Source organism: Zeus faber (assembly GCF_960531495.2).
Source record: "Zeus faber genome assembly, chromosome: 1".
Lineage (NCBI taxonomy): Eukaryota > Metazoa > Chordata > Actinopteri > Zeiformes > Zeidae > Zeus > Zeus faber.
Window position 1 is genome coordinate 49949770 of NC_137193.1, and position 21874 is coordinate 49971643.

At 43.9% G+C, this 21874-nt stretch overlaps 1 protein-coding gene across 2 annotated transcripts in view; it reads right to left on the reverse strand.

The window, feature by feature from the left end:
* Window positions 1–11882: 11882 nt before the first annotated feature.
* LOC307236353 (arf-GAP with coiled-coil, ANK repeat and PH domain-containing protein 2-like) overlaps window positions 11883–21874 on the reverse strand; it is a 62335-nt gene continuing 52343 nt past the window's right edge. Inside the window, exons 18-24 of one of the 2 annotated variants that reach the window (XM_080008741.1) lie at window positions 21070–21216; window positions 20266–20358; window positions 19611–19846; window positions 18924–19033; window positions 18260–18370; window positions 18041–18102; window positions 11883–14810 (exon numbers count right to left, since the gene is read on the reverse strand). In XM_080008741.1, the coding sequence (XP_079864867.1) occupies window positions 14707–14810; window positions 18041–18102; window positions 18260–18370; window positions 18924–19033; window positions 19611–19846; window positions 20266–20358; window positions 21070–21216 (863 nt within the window). In that variant the 3' untranslated portion in view covers window positions 11883–14706. The remainder of the gene's footprint in view (window positions 14811–18040; window positions 18103–18259; window positions 18371–18923; window positions 19034–19610; window positions 19847–20265; window positions 20359–21069; window positions 21217–21874) is intronic. The other variant, XM_080008740.1, reaches the window with a different exon arrangement.

The following is a 21874-nucleotide window of genomic DNA, read 5'->3' on the forward strand; positions in this document are numbered from 1 at the left end:
TTAAGTACAGATTTCATCCCCAGTGCCGGCCTTTTATCGATGAATCATCTCCCCCTTGAAGCGTTTCTACTCAAGTGATTAAATGGAATCTTAGTGACTGCTCCTGCAGATGATGTACTCAAGTCAACCTGTCTCGTGAGTGAGAGGCTGCAAGATACTGGTGATAAAAATGTCAAGCAGGCCTAGCTAATCCCAACGTTGGATAACTGGATCAGTCTTTCTGTGTCAGAAAATACAACGGCAAAAGGAACCAACATTAACGGCAACAATTCCATATCCAAAACACAATGCGGTCCAATTTTAGTTTTTTTGCATAAAAATATTTCTCTATAGCCTCCTTAGAATGTCTTGTTATCATGCTGAGGGGAGCCAGGACACTAAATCCCTCTTTTCTGTAACACAGATGCATGGAACTATGCAGAGGCCTCATCAAAAAAACAAAACAGAAAAAACTCCCTATAGAGATCAATAAAGTAACGTCTTCTCACTCGGGATATGAGCAATGGCAACGACTGAGACGTAAACGTTCTCGTTCCAGTGTAAGTATTCTACAGCTGGCAGAGAGGAGCACTCGGTCCTGGGGGGTCCAGGGACAGCTGGACACCAGACCTGGAGGTAAGGGGGCGCTGGGGGGGGGGGAGCGGAGCGTCCGGGGAAAAGGCCTGAGCACTGGCTTCTCAACGCGCTGGAGGTGTGGGGGAGAGGCCGGCCTCCAGGGAACCCTCTTCTCTTAACCATAGCACAGAGGTCTGGGAAGACATTAAGTAAATACCAGAGATTGAGATTGAAGAAGATCGGGGGGGGGGGGTGATACACAACTTCACTGCTTTGTTTAACCCCCTCAACACACACACACACACACACACACACACACACACACACACACACACACACACACACACACACACACACACACAGTCCAGTCAGTGAGTGGTGAGAGTGTTGGAGGACCTCGCGGTGTGAAAGAATGCTCATAACACTGTGCCTATTCATCCCGTCTGTCCATTCATCACCAGAATTTAGAGAGTGCAGGCGAGTTGTTTGGATTCCACGCACGAGGCTGTTCCAAAATATGAAACTCTAGCCATTCTGTTCGGCATTAGACCATAAGCAGCATAAGCGTCAGCGCTGTTCGTTTGAGGCCCCGCTTGGCTCTGTGGCACTCACACTGCGGGTTGGCAGTTCCATTCCCTTTTCACTGTGTAGTTTAGGAACTAGAGCATGGTGCTAACAGGGCGAAAGGGTCTCGTTTGCAGCGTAGTTCAACTGGTTCAGCGAGGTACCAGTACCACTCAGGTCATTATGAATCACTTTTGTTTCTGCAAAAATTGCGATTTTATGATAGGGGAAAAAAAAAAATGCCATCTCACGGTGAGATGATGAGGTTAAGAGTTTTATTTCCCCATATAAATCAATGGACCGGGCATTACACAGGGCTGCCAGGGTTAAGGATTTAACGGACTCCGGTGGCCCAATAAAAAATCTAAAATACAAGATACAGATACTGGAAAAAACGCTGCTCCAGGGCCAAAGCGGGAGGGAGTTGCTTCCTGTGCCATTCAATGTCCAGTCCACGTCAGCTCACACCGTTGCCATATTTTTTCAAAAGAGTTTTTTGTTCTGTATCTGATTGAAAATTTGCACCACTCCCTTTAATACAAACATGGAATGGTATTATGTCAATGTTAACGATAACTTACAAGACACTAAGATGTATGGTGTTGAAAATTCCTGCACCTAATTTATCATGTCAAGTGTATCTATGTTTTGAATAGCTGGGTAAGGGAATTGACCACTGGACAACAGGAAGAGGATTTAAGTTCAGGTTACGTACGTTACTACCATAACACCAAAAAAAAACATACTGGATTTGATTAGATTCCACTTTTGCAACCCAGTTTCAATGACATTAGAAACAAAACAAAATATTGTTTGTATTCATGGTCATATTCAAATTCGTTTTTGACATGGGGTCAAATAACCTCACCTTTGACCAATGCAGTTTCAACTATTTCTGTGCGTTTTTGTGTATCAACTGACAAATATCGTATATGTTGAATAAGCCTCCTAAGTCTATAAGTATCAATATATCATTTGGTTCAATAAAATAAATAAAAGCTCAAAAGAATAAAAATGAAATACTGATAGATGTGATCTTGAAATAAGTTCAGACTGAACGAAAGGCCTTGTTTAGATGGGAGCTGCAGCCGTCTGGTCCCAAGTCCAATCAGTGTTCCGTGGAGATCACTGGATGCAGCGGTCGGGCGGCCGGCAGTAATGGAGCTTGACCCTCTCAGTGTCGGCGCACACAAGTGTTTATTGAGGGGAAAGCTCTCCAGCTGCGGCCCTCCGCTTCTCTGCAGGGGGGGCGGGGGGCGGTCGCATACTTCCTGGAACGGCCCCGGAGGCCTGAGGCTCAGCCCGTGAGCCAGGCATGGCGGCCAGACAGGTTGGTTCCAAGTGGTGTTGAAGCCAATCAGCCAGAAGATTCAGATTCCGGTGTTGAAGCCGATGCGGAAGGGAAGTGCCTCAAACTGCAGTTCAGCTAATGGCCGCTAGATAGTGCTCCAGAAAACCCCAGAGTCAATGGAAAAATAAATATTTTCCACAGGACCTCGGGGCAGGGGTCTCAAACTCAAATGACCTGTAGTCAGGTTGTATTCTCCTAAAGCGGCTCCACCGAACTTCAAGGGAAAAACAAACTATCCCAGGTTTTTTTTGTAATGCAGCACATTAGTAAAATGCATGATATAATGTTATTCTTCCTACTGTTTCCTATTATGAAAACATTGTGATTTTACAATTAATTTGCAGGCGAGATTAACAATATATTTACGATATAAGAAAATATTATGAACATATATTACAGGCTGCATTGCATCTCGTGGGCCGGATGTGGCTCTCGGACCTGTAGTTTGAGACCGTTAAACTGTTCTCACCATTTCGAAATCAGGTCGAAATCGGTCGTGAAATGCACAGAGTTTAGTTACGTTAGCATTAGCTGCATGCTAGCAGGCCGTGGAGCCCCGACCTGGCCTGCGGACGAGCCAGCAGGAGGCAGCGGAGAGCGGGGGAGTCCCGCAGGCAGACAGCGGCGCTTTGAGGTCAGCAACTGGAGACACAGGACTGTCCAGCACAACATTTAAACATGGAATTTCCTCCAATGTAAATGTTTAACACGATAAATGCAATTGGGTGTGGTTTCAGCGCCTTCAGTGGACACGCCCCCAGCGTCTCAGAACAGATGGAACTGCCTTTTTTTCCCCACTATTTTTAAACCTAAATTAATATACTTGCCGATTTTTTTTTTAATAATTCAGGTTTGGCTGGGAGTTAATAACACATTGTTCTGTGGTGTGACAAACTCACAATACATTTTTATTTGTGCTTTACAGTGACTTTTAATTGGAATTCCAAGTCGAACTTTCAGGACATGACTCATTTGGATCTAAAATACTCCGTAGTTTTCATTTTTCAAAGACAATAAACGAGAACAAGAACAATTTTTTTCCCAACAACATTTTTTTCCTCTTTCAACAATTGACAAACTGGTGAATGTTCAATCCTCAATTCCTAATGAATCCATCTGAAAATATCGGACTTGAAATGCAATGAATTTTCTTCATTCTTCAGTAAAAAATTACAAAGATTAGGGTAGATATTGTGAGATTACAGGCCAACCTCCAATCTTCCCTTCCTCTGTTAGATAAAAGAAACAATAGTTTACAAGCAACTTAGTGACACATCTCACGGCTCACAAAATACAAGACATTTTTCCACCTGGTTTTTGAGCCAATCACAGCACTGAAACTGTTCTAATCCAGGTCATTAATAATCTCAGAGTCCTGGTCCTGATAGGATCTTTGTTTGTGTTTTCTTGGACCTATCTGCAGCTTTTGATACTATTGATCACTCAATCTTAACTCAGCGACTCAAGGATTGGGTCGGTCTTAAGCGGCCCTGTTCTGAACTGGTTTACTTCCTACTTGACTGGTCGAAACTACACAGTTTCTTTTGCTGAATTTAACTCGAGGCAATTTAACATACTACATGGTGTCCCACAAGGCACAGTGTTAGGGCCTCTTTTATTTAAACTTTATGTGCTTCGCTTTGGCTACATAATAAAAAAATATATAACGTTTCCTACCACAATTACGCCAACGACACACAACTGTACATCTCATTGTCCCCCAATGACTTTTAATGAGTTTTGAATCCCGTTCAATCAACTGCATTGCTGATATAAACATCTGGATGTCGCACAACTTTTTGCAGCTAAACAGTAACAAAACAGAGATATTAGTCCTGGGAAACAGAGCTAAGAGACATGAAATTTCTACTCACCTGAATTACCTGTCTCTGATTCAGATTAAAATTTCAGTCAGACATCAATGCGATTACCAGATCAGCATTTTTTTATCATTTTACAGCGTCGAAATAAAGTCTGAGGATTCCTCTCCCAATCAGATGCAGAAAAACTAGTCAATTCCTTCATAACTAGCCACCTTGTTTACTGGAAGGCTCTCTTCTTCCCAAAAAAAAACATCAGTGGCTTTCAGCTTGTCCAAAATGCCGCTGCAAGAGTTGTGACAAGAACTAGGAAAAGGGATCACATCACTCCCGTCCTCAGATCACTTCACTGGCTTCCAACTAAGTACAGAGTGGACTTCAGAATCAGAATCAGAATCAGAAATACTTTAATAATCCCAGGGGGAAATGACTTAAAGACTTTAAGTTGCACCTCCTTTTTTGCCAAGACCGCAATGGTCTTGCGCCACTTAACCTTTCTAAACGATTGTCTAAATATGAACCAAATATGAATCATTCAAGTCATCTGACAGCCACAGCCTGGTCATCGCCAAGACCAAAACTAAACGTGGCGAGAAAGCAGTCAGCATTTAGCCATTGCGGGAACAGCAATCAGGTAAACTTGTGTTCTCTCCTCTCCAAGTTTGATGTCAGCAAATAATAACAGCACGTTTAAGTTGGTGTTCTAGCTTTCAGTGCATATGTCTCTAGGCCGTCTGTCTCGTTAAGCTGGTTGGGCAGTGCATCTCTTGGTCTGCCTGTCTTGCTTGCCAGCCACTTCCAGGGCTGTGTTGTGCAACCTACCCTAACCCGTGCTTGACAAAAGTGAGAGTGAAATACAACAATTTATTATGTTTGATAAACGCAAACGGGGAACAGTGTTTATAAACTGCAGCTCGAAAAAGATAACCGTGTCGCGCGTGAACATGCGTTCATATGCTTGTGCAGCCATGCACGAAATGAAAGTTGTGCTTTCCAGCGGCAACATCTGTGGGGACCAGTCCAGACAATATTTGGGCCAGCCCATCACGCTCGTAGGTGTTCATGATTTTATAACAAGACAATGATTATCTAGTCTCTCAGTCAAGATTAAGTTACAACTCTGGACTATGCAATAGATTGACATTGACTATTGCACAAATATTGAATTTAATATGTTGATTATCTGGGTATCCTGGCCAATATGGATGCACATCTCTCTGTAAATAATAAAAATCAAGTATTCAGCCAAGCCATCAAATAAATAGTATTTAAAAATGTATAACGGGAAATATGGGCGAGCCCGTTTGAATGGGCCTGATGCAGCTGATAAATAAATTGATAAATTGATAATAGTATTATCTATAATTTACAGGTGCTATGCTTAAGTTTGTCAATGGAGGAGATGCTGGATCATCAGCTGGCACAAGCACAGTCTCAGTTGATCCACATCCAGCCTCAGCCAGTTATAACACACACAGTACAGCCGGCTTCAGCCAGTACTAGCACAACCAGAGGTGTACAGCCAGCATCAGACACATGCAGCTCAGACCCTAATAGAACAGTTGCTGCTCCACCAAATGCCCCAGCAGATTGGCCCAAGTCTTAACAGACTTTCTGAGGACTGAGTTAGTGTGCAGAGGTCCGTTCAAACCTGGACTGGATTTTTCTTACCCTAAAGACAAGTCAGGAAGAGGTTTCCATTCAGCCTCATTACAGAGCTGCCATGCGTGACGTGGCACGGATCGCACAGTGTGATTTTTATTCTTTCAATTAGGAAACTGAGGAACATTAATACATGATCTACAATAAAACCTTTTTTTTGTTGTTGTTTTGTTTGGAGAAATGGGTGGAGGGTGGTGGAGCGGAGGGGAGACGCAAAACACGCAAAACAAAACGCAAAACAATGTCACACTCATCGTGTGACATTGTTTTGCGTCTATAATCAGCACAAGGGCTTTCAATGCATATTATTATATTATTTAAAATGATATGGTTATGTTTACAATGATATTTTAAGGGGGACAACTTTTTCCCAGGAAGTCACCTTTTCCTCATCGCCCGTAATTTCCGCCCCTGTCTGCGCCTAGGTCGAGGGCAGGCCCTTGATCAGATACAAATGACAATTTTGGAGGCTTGAAAGAAAGAATTGTCAGGTGTGGCACTTCCGCCTGCAGGACACAACCCGAGTGGCATTTTCACGGCGATCTGGCAGAGAGACGCAGACGACGGGGGAGAAAACACAAGTTTATTGTAGAGAGTGGGCTAGGTGGTACAAGCCCCGGAGCAGATGGAGAGCATTTCATGACGTTCATGGGTCCTGGGTCTAAGTAATTGGGCCCCAATTACTTAGACCCAGGACCGGTGTGGCTGCTCAAACCACACCACAACGGGATGTCCTTACACATTTCACAAGTATCACCCAGTCTCTGGATGAAAGAAACCTAGCATTCAGGGGTTCATCAGACAAACTCTTCCAACCAGATAACGGAAACTTCACAAAAGAGGAATTACTGGCAAAATGTCACCTTGTTATGGAAAATCATATCAGCATCATTAAAGATGGAGAGATATATGGCCATGACCTTTGGAAGTGCACCCGGAATGAGCTGATACAGATTGTGAGTGACAAGATTCTCAGAGCAATTGTGACTCAAGTAAGAGACTCAAAGCACTTCTCCATTATCTTGGGCTGTACACCTTACATTAGTCACCAGGAGCCAATGTCCATTATTCTGAGAAGCGTGGCTTTAAAGAGAAAGTCAGAGGTCAAGGAGCACTCCCTCGTCTTTGTGAATGTTGAGGTTACCACAGGCCCGAATCTGTCCATCATCATCCTAGATAAGATAAATGAGCTGAAGATTCAATATGAAGATTGCAGTGGGCAAGCATGTGATCGTAGTGCTTGCCCTTTATGTTGGCCACAAGGAGTACAAGCCAGACTGCTCAAAAAATAAAATATAAATCCAGAGCCGTGTTCGTCCCATGTGAAGCACATACGCTAAACCTTGTCATTGCAGATGCTGCCAAATCCTCGAAAGATGCAGTTGGTTTTTTTTGGGCATGCGCAAAAGCTCTCCACCTTCTTTTCAGCTGGCACACAAAGATGGAGTGTTTTGAAGAAACACGTGAACATAACCATGAAGTCATGGAGTGACACAAGATGGCAGAGAAGGCTCCAAAGAGTTCACGCAATCAGGTATCAGGCTTCTGAGGTTCGGGAGGCATCACTGTAAGCCAGACAGACGATCAACGATCCTATGGCCAAAGTGGAGGCACAAGCACTTGCAGAGGAAGTTGTGTCCTACTGCTTCTTGATTTGCCGTATGGTGTGAGATACTGACAACGACAAACAAGGTGAACAAGCTCCTCCAATCCGCCTCAAAGCAGTTGGATATAGCAGGGAATTTAATCTCAAATGCAAAGGCCTCCCTCACTATATACCGGGAAATTGGATTCTCTGAGGCCCAGACAGCGGCCAAAGGCATTTGTGAAGAAATGATTGTGGAGGCTGTCCGGAAAGAGAAGGGACTGAGAAACAGCACGAGGCATTTCATCTATGAGGCTCCCGATGAACCAGTGACTGATGCACTGAAAAACCTTAAAGTCAACGTCACCGCCACTACTTCAACATTGTGGTCGACTCTGCTGTGGCATTCATGGATGAGAGATTTGAAACACTCGACCAGGTGAAAAACCACATATGGAGTGCTGCCGAACATCAGCACTGCCTCTGAGATGTCCATTGAATCTTTAAAGGCATGGCCGTTGAAAACACTCTAACCTTCAGAGGTGACTGTGACATCAGTCACAGAATCTGAATCTGAGATTCGGATCCATTCCACTGAGATTCAGAATTCATTAGTGTTGGGCAAAGCAGTTCTTTTCAGTTTACTGAATCATTAGATCACCATCAGTTCATCATCAGTTCATTAAAAAGATTTGCTCAAAATATTTGTTGACCAAATCGCCCAGTGTTTGACCTGAGCTCCGGCTGCGTAGTCTGACTAACTGAACTGAAATACAGCCAAACGGTCAGTTGAGCTGTGCAATGAATCACCTGAGAACGGCCATTTGTGAAGGATAAGCCAGTGAGGTGAGAATTTAGTTGGATAAAGATACCGTTTGCAAACGAAAAGCTACTATAACAAAGTCCTATGCTACTAAGTACAGCACTTATATTTTTGCGACACTTAATTATTAAATAAAATATTTGGTACTACGTCCTACTTCGAGACTTCGAGACATGAGAGGGAGGGCGATGGGGGGGCAAGGCTTGTGTCTGTGTCACTCAGGGCTCACGTTCACCGTGGACGTCCAGAGAACGAATCACTGAACATGCCCCGTTCCCTCGCAGGGAAAGCATCTGAGACAGCCTCAGCTGACTGTTTTCTCATATTGCAGGTTTCACCACACATTGTAAACTACGAAAGGTGCTGAGTGCAGTACTTTGAGCTTAAAATCTTGCATTAAAAATGACTGAAAGAAAACCAGCCTTGCAGTCATTAGAGTTTCTGCATAAGCCTTTATTTGTTTTTGTTTCTTTTTATGTAATGCTGTGCACTGTATTGTATTTTATATTATGTATTGCCGTGCAATGTAAATGTTGTTTTACTACGTTAATCTTACTAGGAATCACATTCACTCGCGACTGATTGAGCGCTCAATTACACTGACTGATGTTGCGATCGTTTCAGGAAGTTATTCAGTTCTGTTCGTTCACCCAAAAGGTTGGCGAACAAAACAGCACTAGAAATGACCTGATCTGCCATCAGATGGCGGTGGCATTGGCAGAGTGGAGCTTTTCAAGATGAAAGCTCATCAAAAACTACCCGAGGTCTTTCATGCCACAGGAACGTTTGAGTGGTCTGGCCATCATGAGCATAAATCCTGACGTGGGGAAACACATGTCCTATGATGACATCCTTGATGATTTTGCCTCAAGAAGGTGCAGAAGAGGAATATTGTGGAATAGTGTGGCAATGGTTAATACTTCACATGGCTCACGGGTCAGGTAGGAGGGCCCCTCAGCAGAATTTTGCTTCGGGCCCCAGGGAGGTCAGGACCGGCTCTGCATTTGAGTAGAGCACCTCTTTTTAATGTGTGTGTGCATGTGTGTGCTGCCACGTTCATACTGTTGTCATGTCGTATTGATGTAAAGCACTTTGAGTCGCTCTGTCCTTGAAACATGCTATACATTGGTTGATTGACTTATTGATTTGATGTTCACACGTTGACTTCTCAAGCTTGCCAAACAAACACATATTTAGTGTGGGCGTCAATCTTTTCACGAAAAGAGCCAATGGAACCCATGTGGCAAGTATGCAGCGTGCAAAGACGTGTCTGTCCGGAGGCGTGGTTTTATCTTGATTGACAGGTCAAGTAAAGTGGCCGTGTCTCTTCCTCGCCCCGCCCCCAACGCTCCTCCTCATATAGCTAAATATAAAGGAAGGAATCTCTACGTCTGTCCGTCTGTATGTATGTCATTCCGTTATAACCGTTCATCCGATCTGCTTCACACTTGGCGGGTGTATTGCTGGGGACCCATGGACATGCAGTGTCGAATTTGATGCACAAGTCCATGCATAATACTGGGGTCAACACAGATTTTGTCTGAGAAATTAATATCATACTGTGTGACAATATTTTGTACCTTTTGAAAGGGCGATTATTTAGACCCCATTGTGGTTAAGGGCTTTGGGATCAAATGGGAAGAACTGATGACATCCCTGGAACACATCCAAGGGTCCGCAGCAGCTGGAACAGTCCGTTGTTGGGGTGGTGAGGATCCTTCATGATCCTGCAGGCTCTGCTACTACACCTCTTGGTGACTAAGTCCTGCAGGGGGGGAGCGTAGTTCCAGTGGTACGTTCAGCTGAACGCACCACCCCCTGCAGAGCGGTACGTTCAGCTGAACGCACCACCCTCTGCAGGGCCCGCCTGTCCTGAGCAGTACAGTTCCCAAACCAGGCAGTAATGTTGCCTGTCAGGATGCTCTCCACCGCTCCAGAGTAGAAGGACTTGAGGATCATCACCGAGATCCTGAATTTCTTTAGCTGCCTGAGGTGGTAAAGACGCGTGGATAGGTTTCTGCCAACTGTAGGCAATGAGAGTCCCTATTGGATATCTCCCCTCTGTCTCGCCTCTCTATCAGACCCGCCTCTCTAACTTTCCTTATACCACTGTCCAGTCAGGAGCTGCGGCCTACGGCTGGCTCTTCTCCTCCTCCTCTGGGAGTCCCAGGGCTCTCCAACAGTGGCTGGCGTGGATCCAGGTGGCTCTTTCTGCGACCTTCACTGCTGATGCTGTGACAAGCAGGATCTGGTATGGTCCTCGCCACGTGGGGGCACGCCACCTTTTCCCCCGGAAGTCCCTGACCACTATCCAATCTCAAGGTTAGAGGTCGTGGAGCGGTCCCTCCGCAGGGGATTGTAAGGTAGCTTTGACCTGTTGGTGGGTCTGTCTAAGCACAGTGAGAAGGTTACGACATTAAGTCATTATTACATCATCTATCCCTTCTAGTTTTTGGGGACCAGTGGGTGTGGCCAGGACCGTGTCCATGTGCCGGCCATGCAGGATCTCATACGGTGATAATCCTGTGGAGGGGTTGGTGCGGCTGCACATAGCGGTTGGCACTAATGATAGGCACATCACCCCGTCCATGCCCGTTTCCTCCATTGCCTTAGCCAGTTTGTTATTTAACTCACCATTAAAGTGTTCTACCGTTCCTCCACTCTGGGGGTGGTAAGCGCAGTGTGTTTTGAGATTTACATGTAGGTAGGCGGCTAATTGTTTGAGGGCCCCATTCACAAAATGTGGGCCATTATCTGCGGAGATTCTACAGGGAATCCCCCACCTCGGAATGATCTCTGTAATCACTGTTTAGCAACTGCTGCCCCATTCGCCATTCTGCTCGTCAGTGAATCCACAGGGATTAAAAATGGATCCACATGAATGTTTATCTTTGCCTTTGTGCACACTGATCAGCCACAGCATTAAAACCACCACTAGCTCCCACTATGCTTCCAAAACATCAACTTCAAGAACCGACTGTTCTCTTGCTGCCTCATATATCTGACCCATTGACAAGTGCAACTGGAACAAGATGATCAATGTTATCCCATCCCATCACACAAGAGGAACACCAACTTCACAACACTTCTCAGTGAGGTTATAACCCAGAACCAAGAACTTTCTTGCTGTGAGGCCCGAGCACTAACCACTCGACTTACCGCTCCACATGAACATCCACTGGCACACACACGGCGACATGCACATAAATGTGAAGATAAACATTTTAATCCCTGCAGGGAAGTGGAATCCCACAGCCAAGATACTGATCGATCCCCGGTGGGGATCGAACCCAGAAGCTCCTTTTTGTCAGACAATGGCATTAACCATTGTTCACTCTTCCTTCCTCCTCTCTCCTGTCCTCTCCTTTCTTTCTTCTCCTCTTTCCCTCTCATCTCGTGAGGGTTAGTGTGACATTTCAGATATTAATCAAAGTGAGTTTTCTTCAGTGAAAAATGTGATGTCAGACGTGCCATGAGTCAGAATCATGTTCTTTTATTTACAATTTGGTTTGTCAAGATAAACGTCAAATATTACAAGAGATAGGGATAGTGTTGGTGATCTCTGTTTTGTTAAAAAAAAAAAAAACAAACACAGGTAAACATACGTAATCAAAGTACACTCAAAGTATGGCTTGATTTCCGTAGATTGAATCTCGGAAAAAAAACATGAGAAACAAGGTTTAAATACAAAAAGATTCCATTCACTTTTCTGAGTAGCCAAGCGTATAATACTGTACAACTGTATCAGCTCCATGTCTTAAAATGTACTCAAAGAATGATTTTTTTTCAAGGTTTTCATGCTTCAATGTCAACCACCCATGTGCAAGACAACGGCTTACCTGTTAACACCTGGAAAACACTTCAAATACAGCAACACAAAAGGCTGCACTACTTTTCTTCTCAACAGATTTCCAGGTGCTCGCTACGTATCGCAGTGCAGTGCATGATGATAATATTTCCAAAAGCAGCGCAATTCATACTGTTGCTATCGTCTCAACAGTGATGGATGTGCAGGGACGTTGGCTCGTGGCAGACTAAACACACCTGCAGCGCATGGAGAGACGACCATCTCTCATCTGAAGTGGTGGGCACCTCCCATTTAAACACTACAAGACCTAAACAAGCCGCAGCTACTGTACCCTGCATGGAAAGGTACGGTATGGTCCTGTATCCATGGATCATACGGCCCCAAAAGCGTAACTTAAAAGTCCAAATCCATCGTTCTGACCCGGGGACATTCCTGTTGTACACACGAGCAGAAACATATTTTCGCCTCGTAGTGTTTGGAGTGAGGAGTAAAATAAAAATAACGTCCTGTGATTTACATCTCCCCGGTACGCTGGGGGGATGCCATCTTGGCGGGGACTTTTGCTTGCGCTGCCGTTTTTGGCGGCGCTTAATCTTCAAATTCAAACACATTGACTATTTCACACAAACACCCAGAGCCGTTGGAGGTGAGAAATTGCCGCCTTTTTTCCATCAGACAGTGTTTTTTTGTGTGTGATGCACCAACATCCCTACACCTTCATCAGCACTAGTTTTCAGACACGAGGTAGAATGTAGTCTGTGACGGTTGGAGATAATCTGTTTGGGTGATATGACATCTCAGATAGTTTCAGGTAATTGGTTGGTTTTAATTTTGCAACCTTTCTTGATGCAAATGGCCGTGGGTGAAGAGGAAACATGCCATGTCTGTGGTTGTCGTGTTACGATTGCATCTAGAGGTGTTTATCTGAGACGATCATTCAGAGCAATTTAGAATAGAGCAGGAATATTCTATAAATCCCTAAACTCCAACACAAATTGACCAAACAGCGTCAGGGCGCAGACAAGGAATTGTCAAAGTGTGAGGAAAATAACTAAATACAGTACGGACAAAACGTTTTGTCCCCAGATTCCAAAACCAGACTTGTCAGCGAGATGTTTAATTCATTAAATTAATTCTCATTTATGGATTATGGCCCCCGAGTGGTAATCTCGATTTGGACGAGGGCCAAATATGCGCCTATAACAACGCCATGCTGACAAGGTTATTTAATGGTAATAACCCCAAAAGTCTGGTTACACGGTCTTGCTCTAAAATACAGGCACACAAAAATCAATCTTGAACGTTTGTAGCAATTGGATTCAGATTTTATGACATAGCTGTAATACACATTTACATTGGAGTAGAACTGATGATACAACGCAAGACACTACGAGATAAAAACAGCATTTACAAAAGCGTATTTTAATGATCCGAACAGCGCTGCTCCTCCGCTGCACATAGAAGCGTCTGTACAAAATGTTCGAAACCTGTACAGTGGCGTTTTGTTTGACTTTGTGCCTTCTACTCAGACAGGACACTGAGTGTGTTGAACCAAGTTGAGGCATTGCTAGATTAAGAGGAGTCCATACTTTTTTTTTTTACGTGAAAACTCTTAGTATTAGAAGGCCAGAGAGTGCATGAGTGTGTGTGCATGCTTCAACTCTGCCATGAGTGAAGAAACCTTGAATTTTTTTTGTGATGGGGCAAACATTTTTTAAACATTGCATCACTTAGAAATTATTCATTTGCCCAGATGCTTTCACACTTTTTTCGGAATCAAAACATGGCCAAACAAATTTCATGAGACTATTGAAGTGCTTCTGATGTGTGTCACTTGGTTTTAGGATAAAATCTACATCTGCAGGACTTTAATCCAATGCACAGTGCTAAAAAAAAAGAAAAAAAAAAAGAAAATGAACTAGCGGACCATCTTAAAAAAATAGTAATGAGTATTTTAAAAAGCAATTAAAATAGCTGGGTTTCCAACAGTACGGACTTAAACAGGGGTCCTATTGTGAGGACTATACATAGTTCTCACACGTCCAAGTCTTACCGTGACACAAGGTAAACATCAGTGGTGATTTAAGACATGAGAGTTTGTGCAAAATGCAAAAAAAGCATTTTGCAATAGACAGCACCCAGAGGTCTGCTGAGATTATACACAGGTTATACAGCATCATTTGCGCCTGCGGTCTCAAAGGCAATCTGGAAACAAAGTATCACAATAATAATAAAGTTAAAATACATCTAGACTAGCATCCTCCTCCTTTAAGCATTACCTTATTTTTCAATAAGATTGCCCCCTAAAGCCTCGCAGGAATCTCTACAATCATAGTGAATTAAATAATGCTTTGATTTTCTACGCAAAATCTGATCATCGGCCTGAACATGGTACCATTCATTTCAATCAAAAGCACTTCCTAAAATAAAAAAATAATGAACTGTGAACATTATTTGTCCAGTTCTCCTTCTCGGTGGTGAAATGTCTGTATTAAAAGGTGGAAATAAGTGATGAACAGTAATGTGTGTTTCTGGAGGTCAGTGTCGCTGCGCGTCGTACTGCTGATAGCGGTTCAGCTTTTCGGGGTCATTGGAGGCCATCTGCGTGAAGTCCTGGAAGATGTCCTGGTAGGTTTCATCACCTGCAAGTACAAAAACAAATCATTCAAATCATCTAAACACATTGAAAACCCGTAATTGCACACACTTTAGACCAGGGACTCCAAAAATGTTTTTATGACAAGGTCCTCTGTGTAGAATTAACCTGCAGCAAACTCCCCTGACTGCTGCAGGCTAATTACCGGATGCTAAAGGAGAATGAGATTGAATGAGACGACACGTGACCACCACCAAACCCACGTCTTTAACCTGATGTAGACTACCTTCTAAAAAGCAAAATGTAGCTTCACCTCATTCCCTTCAGTTAGTAGATACCATATTAGAGATTAAAACTTGTTAGATGAAGCTTTAGATGATTAAGAAATACTGTAGAAAAGTGCTTAAAATATATATATATAAATAAAACCAAGGTTCATGCTTCTCTCACTAAATTACCAACCATCTCTCGACGAAACAACCCTTTCATCTTGCACATGCATGTAGGTGTGGGTGAGAAGAGGAACAGGAAGTGACCATACCTTCAGAGCGTTGGCTCGGCTCGACAGAAACACACAGAGGAAGGAAGGAAGCAAAGAGGAAAAAGACAAAGAAACGCTTCGGAATGAGAAAGAAAGATACGGCCACAGAGTTTTTTTTTGTTATCAACTGTATTGTGTTTTTAAAGTGCAGGGTTTTGTTTTATTATGTACAAAAATACAGTTGTGTTAGCCTCAGCGCCCCCGAACAAACCAAAAGAAGAGAAAAGAAAGGCACAAACTCTGGGGAGGAGAGTGAGAAAAGGAAAATAAACACAAGCAGAGAAACAGTTGCGCCACAGAGGCGTGAAGAAGAGTAAAAGGAACAGAGTGATTCTCAAAAACAACCCCCACCCGCACCCCAAAAAAAACCCAGCAGTGCTGCAGATGTTCTCGTGCAAAAGCAACCTTTCCAAAATATCTTTAAAGTCACATTAAAAATGACAATACGTACTGATTGCTGCAGAAAGCAAGGGAGCCTATTTAACCTGAACACTAGGATTTGGGGGAGTGCGTTCGCAGGTTGAGAACCACTTGTGTCAGAACGTCATTAGAACTTGAATGCCCCTCATCAACTGATTGGAAGAGCAGATTAAGAGGAAGACGTCGACTTGATTTGAGAAGGTAGCGCTGCTAAGCTTCCCACAAGGTAAAAAAACAAACAAACAAAAAAAAAAAAAAAAAAAAACGGGGTGAGGAGATTATATGGAGACAGAGGGAGATAAAATCAACACCGGGCTCAGGCGGCAGCTTTGACTAGATGCTCCAATTATTCAGAACAGTCAGTGGTTTTCTTTTAACAGTCTGCCAAAAAAGAAGGACACGGCTGATGTTACTCAGACCAATGTTCAAATCTGCATTCTGAAATATTGAAACTGCTTGGAAGTTGTTCGGGGCAATAATGATTGATGAGCTCTGAGCAACGACTAAGGAATTCAGTCCGGTGCCCATCTTGTGGTCAATATGGGTAAATGCAAACATCATTTTTCTAAAACCTACTTTGATAACAACATCGCTATTAACGGCTATTGATGTCACAACCGTAAGGAAAATCACCCCCACACCTGGACTAACTCTTAAACACGACCACACAGTCTCAGTCATTTCAAGTCAGGCTGGCTGCTCAGTGGGTTTCAAATGGACGTCAAATCAAAGTGCTTCCGTGCCGAATTAAATAACCAAGCAGAGAAAGAGGAACGGCCTCACATGACGGGTAACATGGGATGAAATCGGGGTCAAGTTTCAATGACGCATTCATGATCAACGACAGTGTATTCAGCTTCAAACTCATCCCCAGCCACAATCTGTAGAAATGTCTGTTTTTTGTTTTTTTTTGGAAAGCTCCCAAATGCTCAAGATAAATACAAGTTAATACTAGTAGATGATTTAAAGCTCTACACGTATATATTTCTCTCCTCTGCTATTGCACAGCTTCCTGGACTTGAGGAACCGCCTCAGGACTTACATTCGAGACAATGGACCCGATGCCGTGGAAACGGCCTTTCAGCGTCCGATTGTGGATTGCCCATGACTTTGGGCGATTAGCAGGCGCACTGTAGCCAGGTAACCCGTTCCTACACGCTGTCATAACAGGCGATAAAACATTACACAGTAAAACATGAAACAGGAGGACGGCAGCTGATGTAAGACTCTTACACTCTCCCTTGTGTCCTATATCCGACCAGGACATAGAAATATAGATATTGACACAATTTACTATTATTCTTGCTTATATGGTTTCTAGGATTATCTTCAAAAATGCAACAGTTCTAAAATAGATGCTCTCTTTTTTTTTCTGACCAGATATCACAACAGTAAGATACGTATTATCATAAAGACGGGCTCGACACACCACTTGGTTTTGAAACACCTAAATACAAACTTTAAAAAAATGAATTAAGACTTGCGATAGGAACCATACGAGCACGAAACATAAACATAGGTTTTTGCATAACCGTAAGAAAGGAATGTGCATAAACAGTTCTATTAGGCCGCACTGTAATACCTAAAAACGGTCATTCAAGAGTCACCATTATTGCCAGATACACGAGAGGCCGTCGCTGCTCTGAGAGAGGAGGCTGAGGGCAGATCGCTGGAAACCTGCTTTCGTTTTTAGTGACATCAAGAGGAACCAACACGTGACCACCACCAAACCCACGTCTTTAACCTGATGGACTATATTTCTGTTCAGTAACATTTCCCCACTGGCATTCGTCCAACCATGAGGTGGAGAACGCAAAGCTTGGTGTTGTTTGTGCTGCTCCCACTTCTACCTGCAAAATAAAGGCTCTTGCGACATTGTGACTTTCATTTTGGAACAAAGCCTTCTGGATTCAATCTCGCTTTTTGAGTATTTTAAGAGTGGTTGGCTTGAACCTCGGTCACCTGACAGTCTAGCACCTACTGTAGCTCAACCTCACACACCAGGTGGAGCTCGACTTTTGAAAAGGTTAAACGGGTAAAGCAGGACGACGTAGCAAAAACAGCGGCACTCTGAGTCGTTTCGGGGAGTTTAGAATTTGGTTTGCACGTGACAGTGGAAGGTTAAAAAGAGATCTCTCAGCTCTGTCATTATCATCTGGACTCAGACGGTTAATTCCAGACTATTCCCCCGTTTGGTTTGCTCCCATGACCTCCACAGGGCGTGGTGGCCTACGGCTCATCCAGCTGCAGGCTGATAAACTCCTGCATGCATTTCCTGTACTGCATCTCGGTCGGGCTGTTGCTGGGATATTGACCTGACTGGCTGTAGGGACCCTCCGCCTCACGCATTTCCTCGTTCATCTTGGCCAGTCGCAACCTGCCGGACGGGAAACAGGCGGGAGGTTCAAGACCGGCACCATAACAATAGCACGTCATTTAAGATTTGAAAATGTTATTCCCTTCACATTCCATCTTAAGTCTCGCAACTTGTTTACTGATATCAGGAGTAAATCAATTTATGAAATGACACTCACAGTGTGACAATATCAGCGTTGGCGGCCTCCACTGCCATGGACAGAGGCGTCTTCTCTTCTATGTCTGCAGCATTTTGATTGGCTCCTCTTTTTAGGAACAAGCAAACTTGCCTGAAATAAAGCACAAGAAGTGGAGTTTGAGCATTTCTCAGTTTAATTGAGTCTTGTTTAGGGTTCGGGATGGGATGACCGATCCTTAGATTTAATCAGTTTCTTGTTTTTTACACCAATGTTTTGATGGTGTGTAAATGAACAGCTCTGAAAGTGGACCAATTATGATCCTTTTAACACAGGTTAATATAGGTCTCTGAGGTCCCCAAAACATGTTTTTGAGGTGTTTTGGTGAAAATACCACTCAGATAAGGCTTTCTAGCCATTCAAGCACACTTCTATACCATAAGAGTCGCTGATCTCACCTAATCAGTCCACCAAAATCTGTTTCTGAACAAATTTGAGGTGAGAAATAAGCAATCCAGAATCTTCACTCATATTGGAAATAAACTGAGTGGGTTGTCTTATTTCACAGTTTGTGTTTTCGTAGGCCCAGCAGATACCAAAATGTATGTGCACAAGCACCGAAAAACTGAGTTTTGCATAATAGGCCTCCTTTAACATAACACAATGGTAGCTTTTTAAGTTGGTGTTTGAAATGGAAACTACTGACCCCGTGTGTCCCAAGATAGTGGCATGGTGCAAGGGTCCTCTGCCCTGCGTGTCCTGCTGGTTCACGTTGGCTGCATTCTGGAGCAGGAACTCACAGGTGACCAGCGACCCCTGCAGGCCATTGGTGAAACAACACATTACACGTTTATTTGTATAGCACATTACACATTTTGTAAAAGGGCAATTCAATGTGCTTTGTAATTTGCATAACAACAAGCAACATGTAATTCAAGTTAGATTCATTTGTCTATGTCCACAAACATTTAACTCACCCCCACACACCCGCACACACACACATACACAATATATACACGTGTCTTTACAAATCGCTTTACACCACATCGAAAAGCTATGTCCATGGTCCATACTGCATAATCACTCAGGAAAACACTGGTATTATGAGCCTAACCTCATTTTTCAATCATTGGCAAGCAAGTGAAGCGATTGGCATTAGAATCTCAAATGTATTCAGTCTTGGGAGAATAGTTGCAATACGTAGTAGAATGGGGCACTCACGACCAGATTCTTCAGCAAATGTGAGTGCCCCATTGTTATCAATGGGGCACTCACATTTTTCATAGGACATGACACTCACATTAGGTTAGTATTATTTTGCTTAAGCCATGATTACTCTGAATTAACTGGATATATCCATTAACGTGTTTGAACAGTTTCCCGCCACGCTCACCCCGTGCACCGCCATGATGAGTGGGGTCCTCTTCTCGTCGTCCGTGTTGACCCAATTGACATGTGCGCCGTGGGCTAGGGCCTCCGCCATGTCTGGCAGGCTGCGGGCGCATGAGGCCCAGAAGAGCTGCAGTCCCGGACTGTACTCCTTGGGCTCATAGAAGAGTGTCATCTCCTTACAAGGCGAGGGCGGAGGCAGAGTGGCGGGCATGGGCATGGGAGGCGGCTCTACCGCTTCTGAAAGGGTGAACAAACCTTCATTCAATTTCCAGATCCAAGAGTTTGTTCCAGAGAGGACACATGCTATATAGATATCAGATTAGAAAACTTTAAGTTTTAAATGAATCATGTTTCATTTAGCTCAACATAGCTTCCTTTTATGAGCAAATCATCAATTAATTGACAGCACCAATCTTCCAAACTCTATATTATTTCACTGGGCCAATGGACAGCGTCAAAAATAAATATGGATTCAACATTTCATTTACAATGATTAAAGAGGGCCTTCAGTCAAAATCCCTTTTTGCTAATGATTACTCAATTTAAAATGTAAGCAAAATTATTTCCCCCTGATTGGCTACGGAGAAAAACGGCCACTGCAACATATCTAGTGGATGCAGAAGGTAGCTGAGCGCTCGATGCAGCCGTGGTCTCACCTGCTTCAGCCAGGCTGTTGGTGGACGGGGTGTTGGCCAGCATCTCCCTACTCCCATCAGCGCTGTTCTGGATGCCGCTGTCTGCACTTCTCACTGGAAAACAAATGCTCCGATGATTAATAAGAACATTCAGAACGTTCCAAACACCGTACAAAAACATTAGGAACTCCTTTCCTATTTCAAATCATTTCACCAAAGCCCTGGACTGGAGTTAAAGGGATACTCCAGATTTTCCAGACAAGAAGGTCAATACCAATTTCAGCCCTGTGTCGAGAACTAAAATATATACAGGCTGCATGCCAACGGTTTTACCTGAATGCAAGGCGGCAGAGGGGATCAGCTAGCCAAGCTCCTGGGAAATGTCCCCAAAAAACTGGAGTAACCCTTTATTGTGCTCTGCGTAGGGGCACCTTGACAGAGAACCGTTCCTTCAATATTTCCAACAATACTGCCATATTTAATCGCTCAAAACAAATAAAATCTTGAACCCAAATATGTCAGTCTAATTGATGACAGGCGTTCCTAAGACTTTGTACACACAGCCACCATATGAAATGAAAGATTGTAATAAAACGAAATGTCCACTTCACCAGATGAGGCAAGTCCCTGTACACCACAACTGTGATCGAACTGTTACAAACAACCCAGAAGACAAAAACAGCCCACAACTATGGGAGACAATCCCCACCGCCGAGAAAACACGGTACTCTCCACGTGTTCCACGAGACGGGATGGTCCATTAGAAGCTCCAGTAGAGTTGCAGGGGGTATGGGGTGTTCGGCGACAGCCCCAAGCGGTGAGTACAAATGAATGGGGGGCGGCTTTGGAGAGGGGAGGTTCGGTACTTACTGCTCCTGAGCTTGGAGGAAGTGTCAAAGTAGGAGAAGAGCGAGTCGAGCTCATCAGGACAGAAGAGAGAGTCACGACGGGTCTCCATGCCGCTGGCAGCAGCTAAGCGAGGGATGACGGGAGGTTACAGAGCCGGGGGCATGGGCGTCAGTAGAGGGGCGTTTGGTGAGTGTTCGGGTGGGGGGGTTAGGGGATAGCAGCAAGAGAAAGGGAAGGATTATTCGAGAAGCACAAAGCAGCCAGGGAAGAGGAAAAGGGAATGAAATATGATAGAAGGGATTGAGGTTGAGGGAGTAGGGGAAGAGAGGAGGAAGGCAGGGTGGAAGCACAGGAAGTTAGACTAACAGCTCAGCTAGGTTCACGAGACAAAGAGCACGGGAGGCAAAAGTAAGCAGAGAGGGTCTTATCGTGTGCTGTCAAATAGAGAACATGTATGACGGGGATGAGCTTCTCGGGACGATGACAGACCAGTGACCATCCTACCTGGCAAGTTGGTATCAGGATTTTTTTCTTGTGAGTGTCAACCTCCTGACTTCATTCTAAACTCACCTTTGACATCTGTTACAGGAAGGCCAGGGATTAGCCTCTGTCACACCAAAAAGTAGCTACGAGAGATTCCATTGCGTAGTAGGAAGTACCGATGCTAAAGCTAAGGCAATATAGCTGAGTAGCTCATCAACTGTAAACAATAGAAACGCTAATTATTTAAACGCAATTACACAATCTACTCTTGCCTCGTGACTCAACGTTTCTTTTGAAG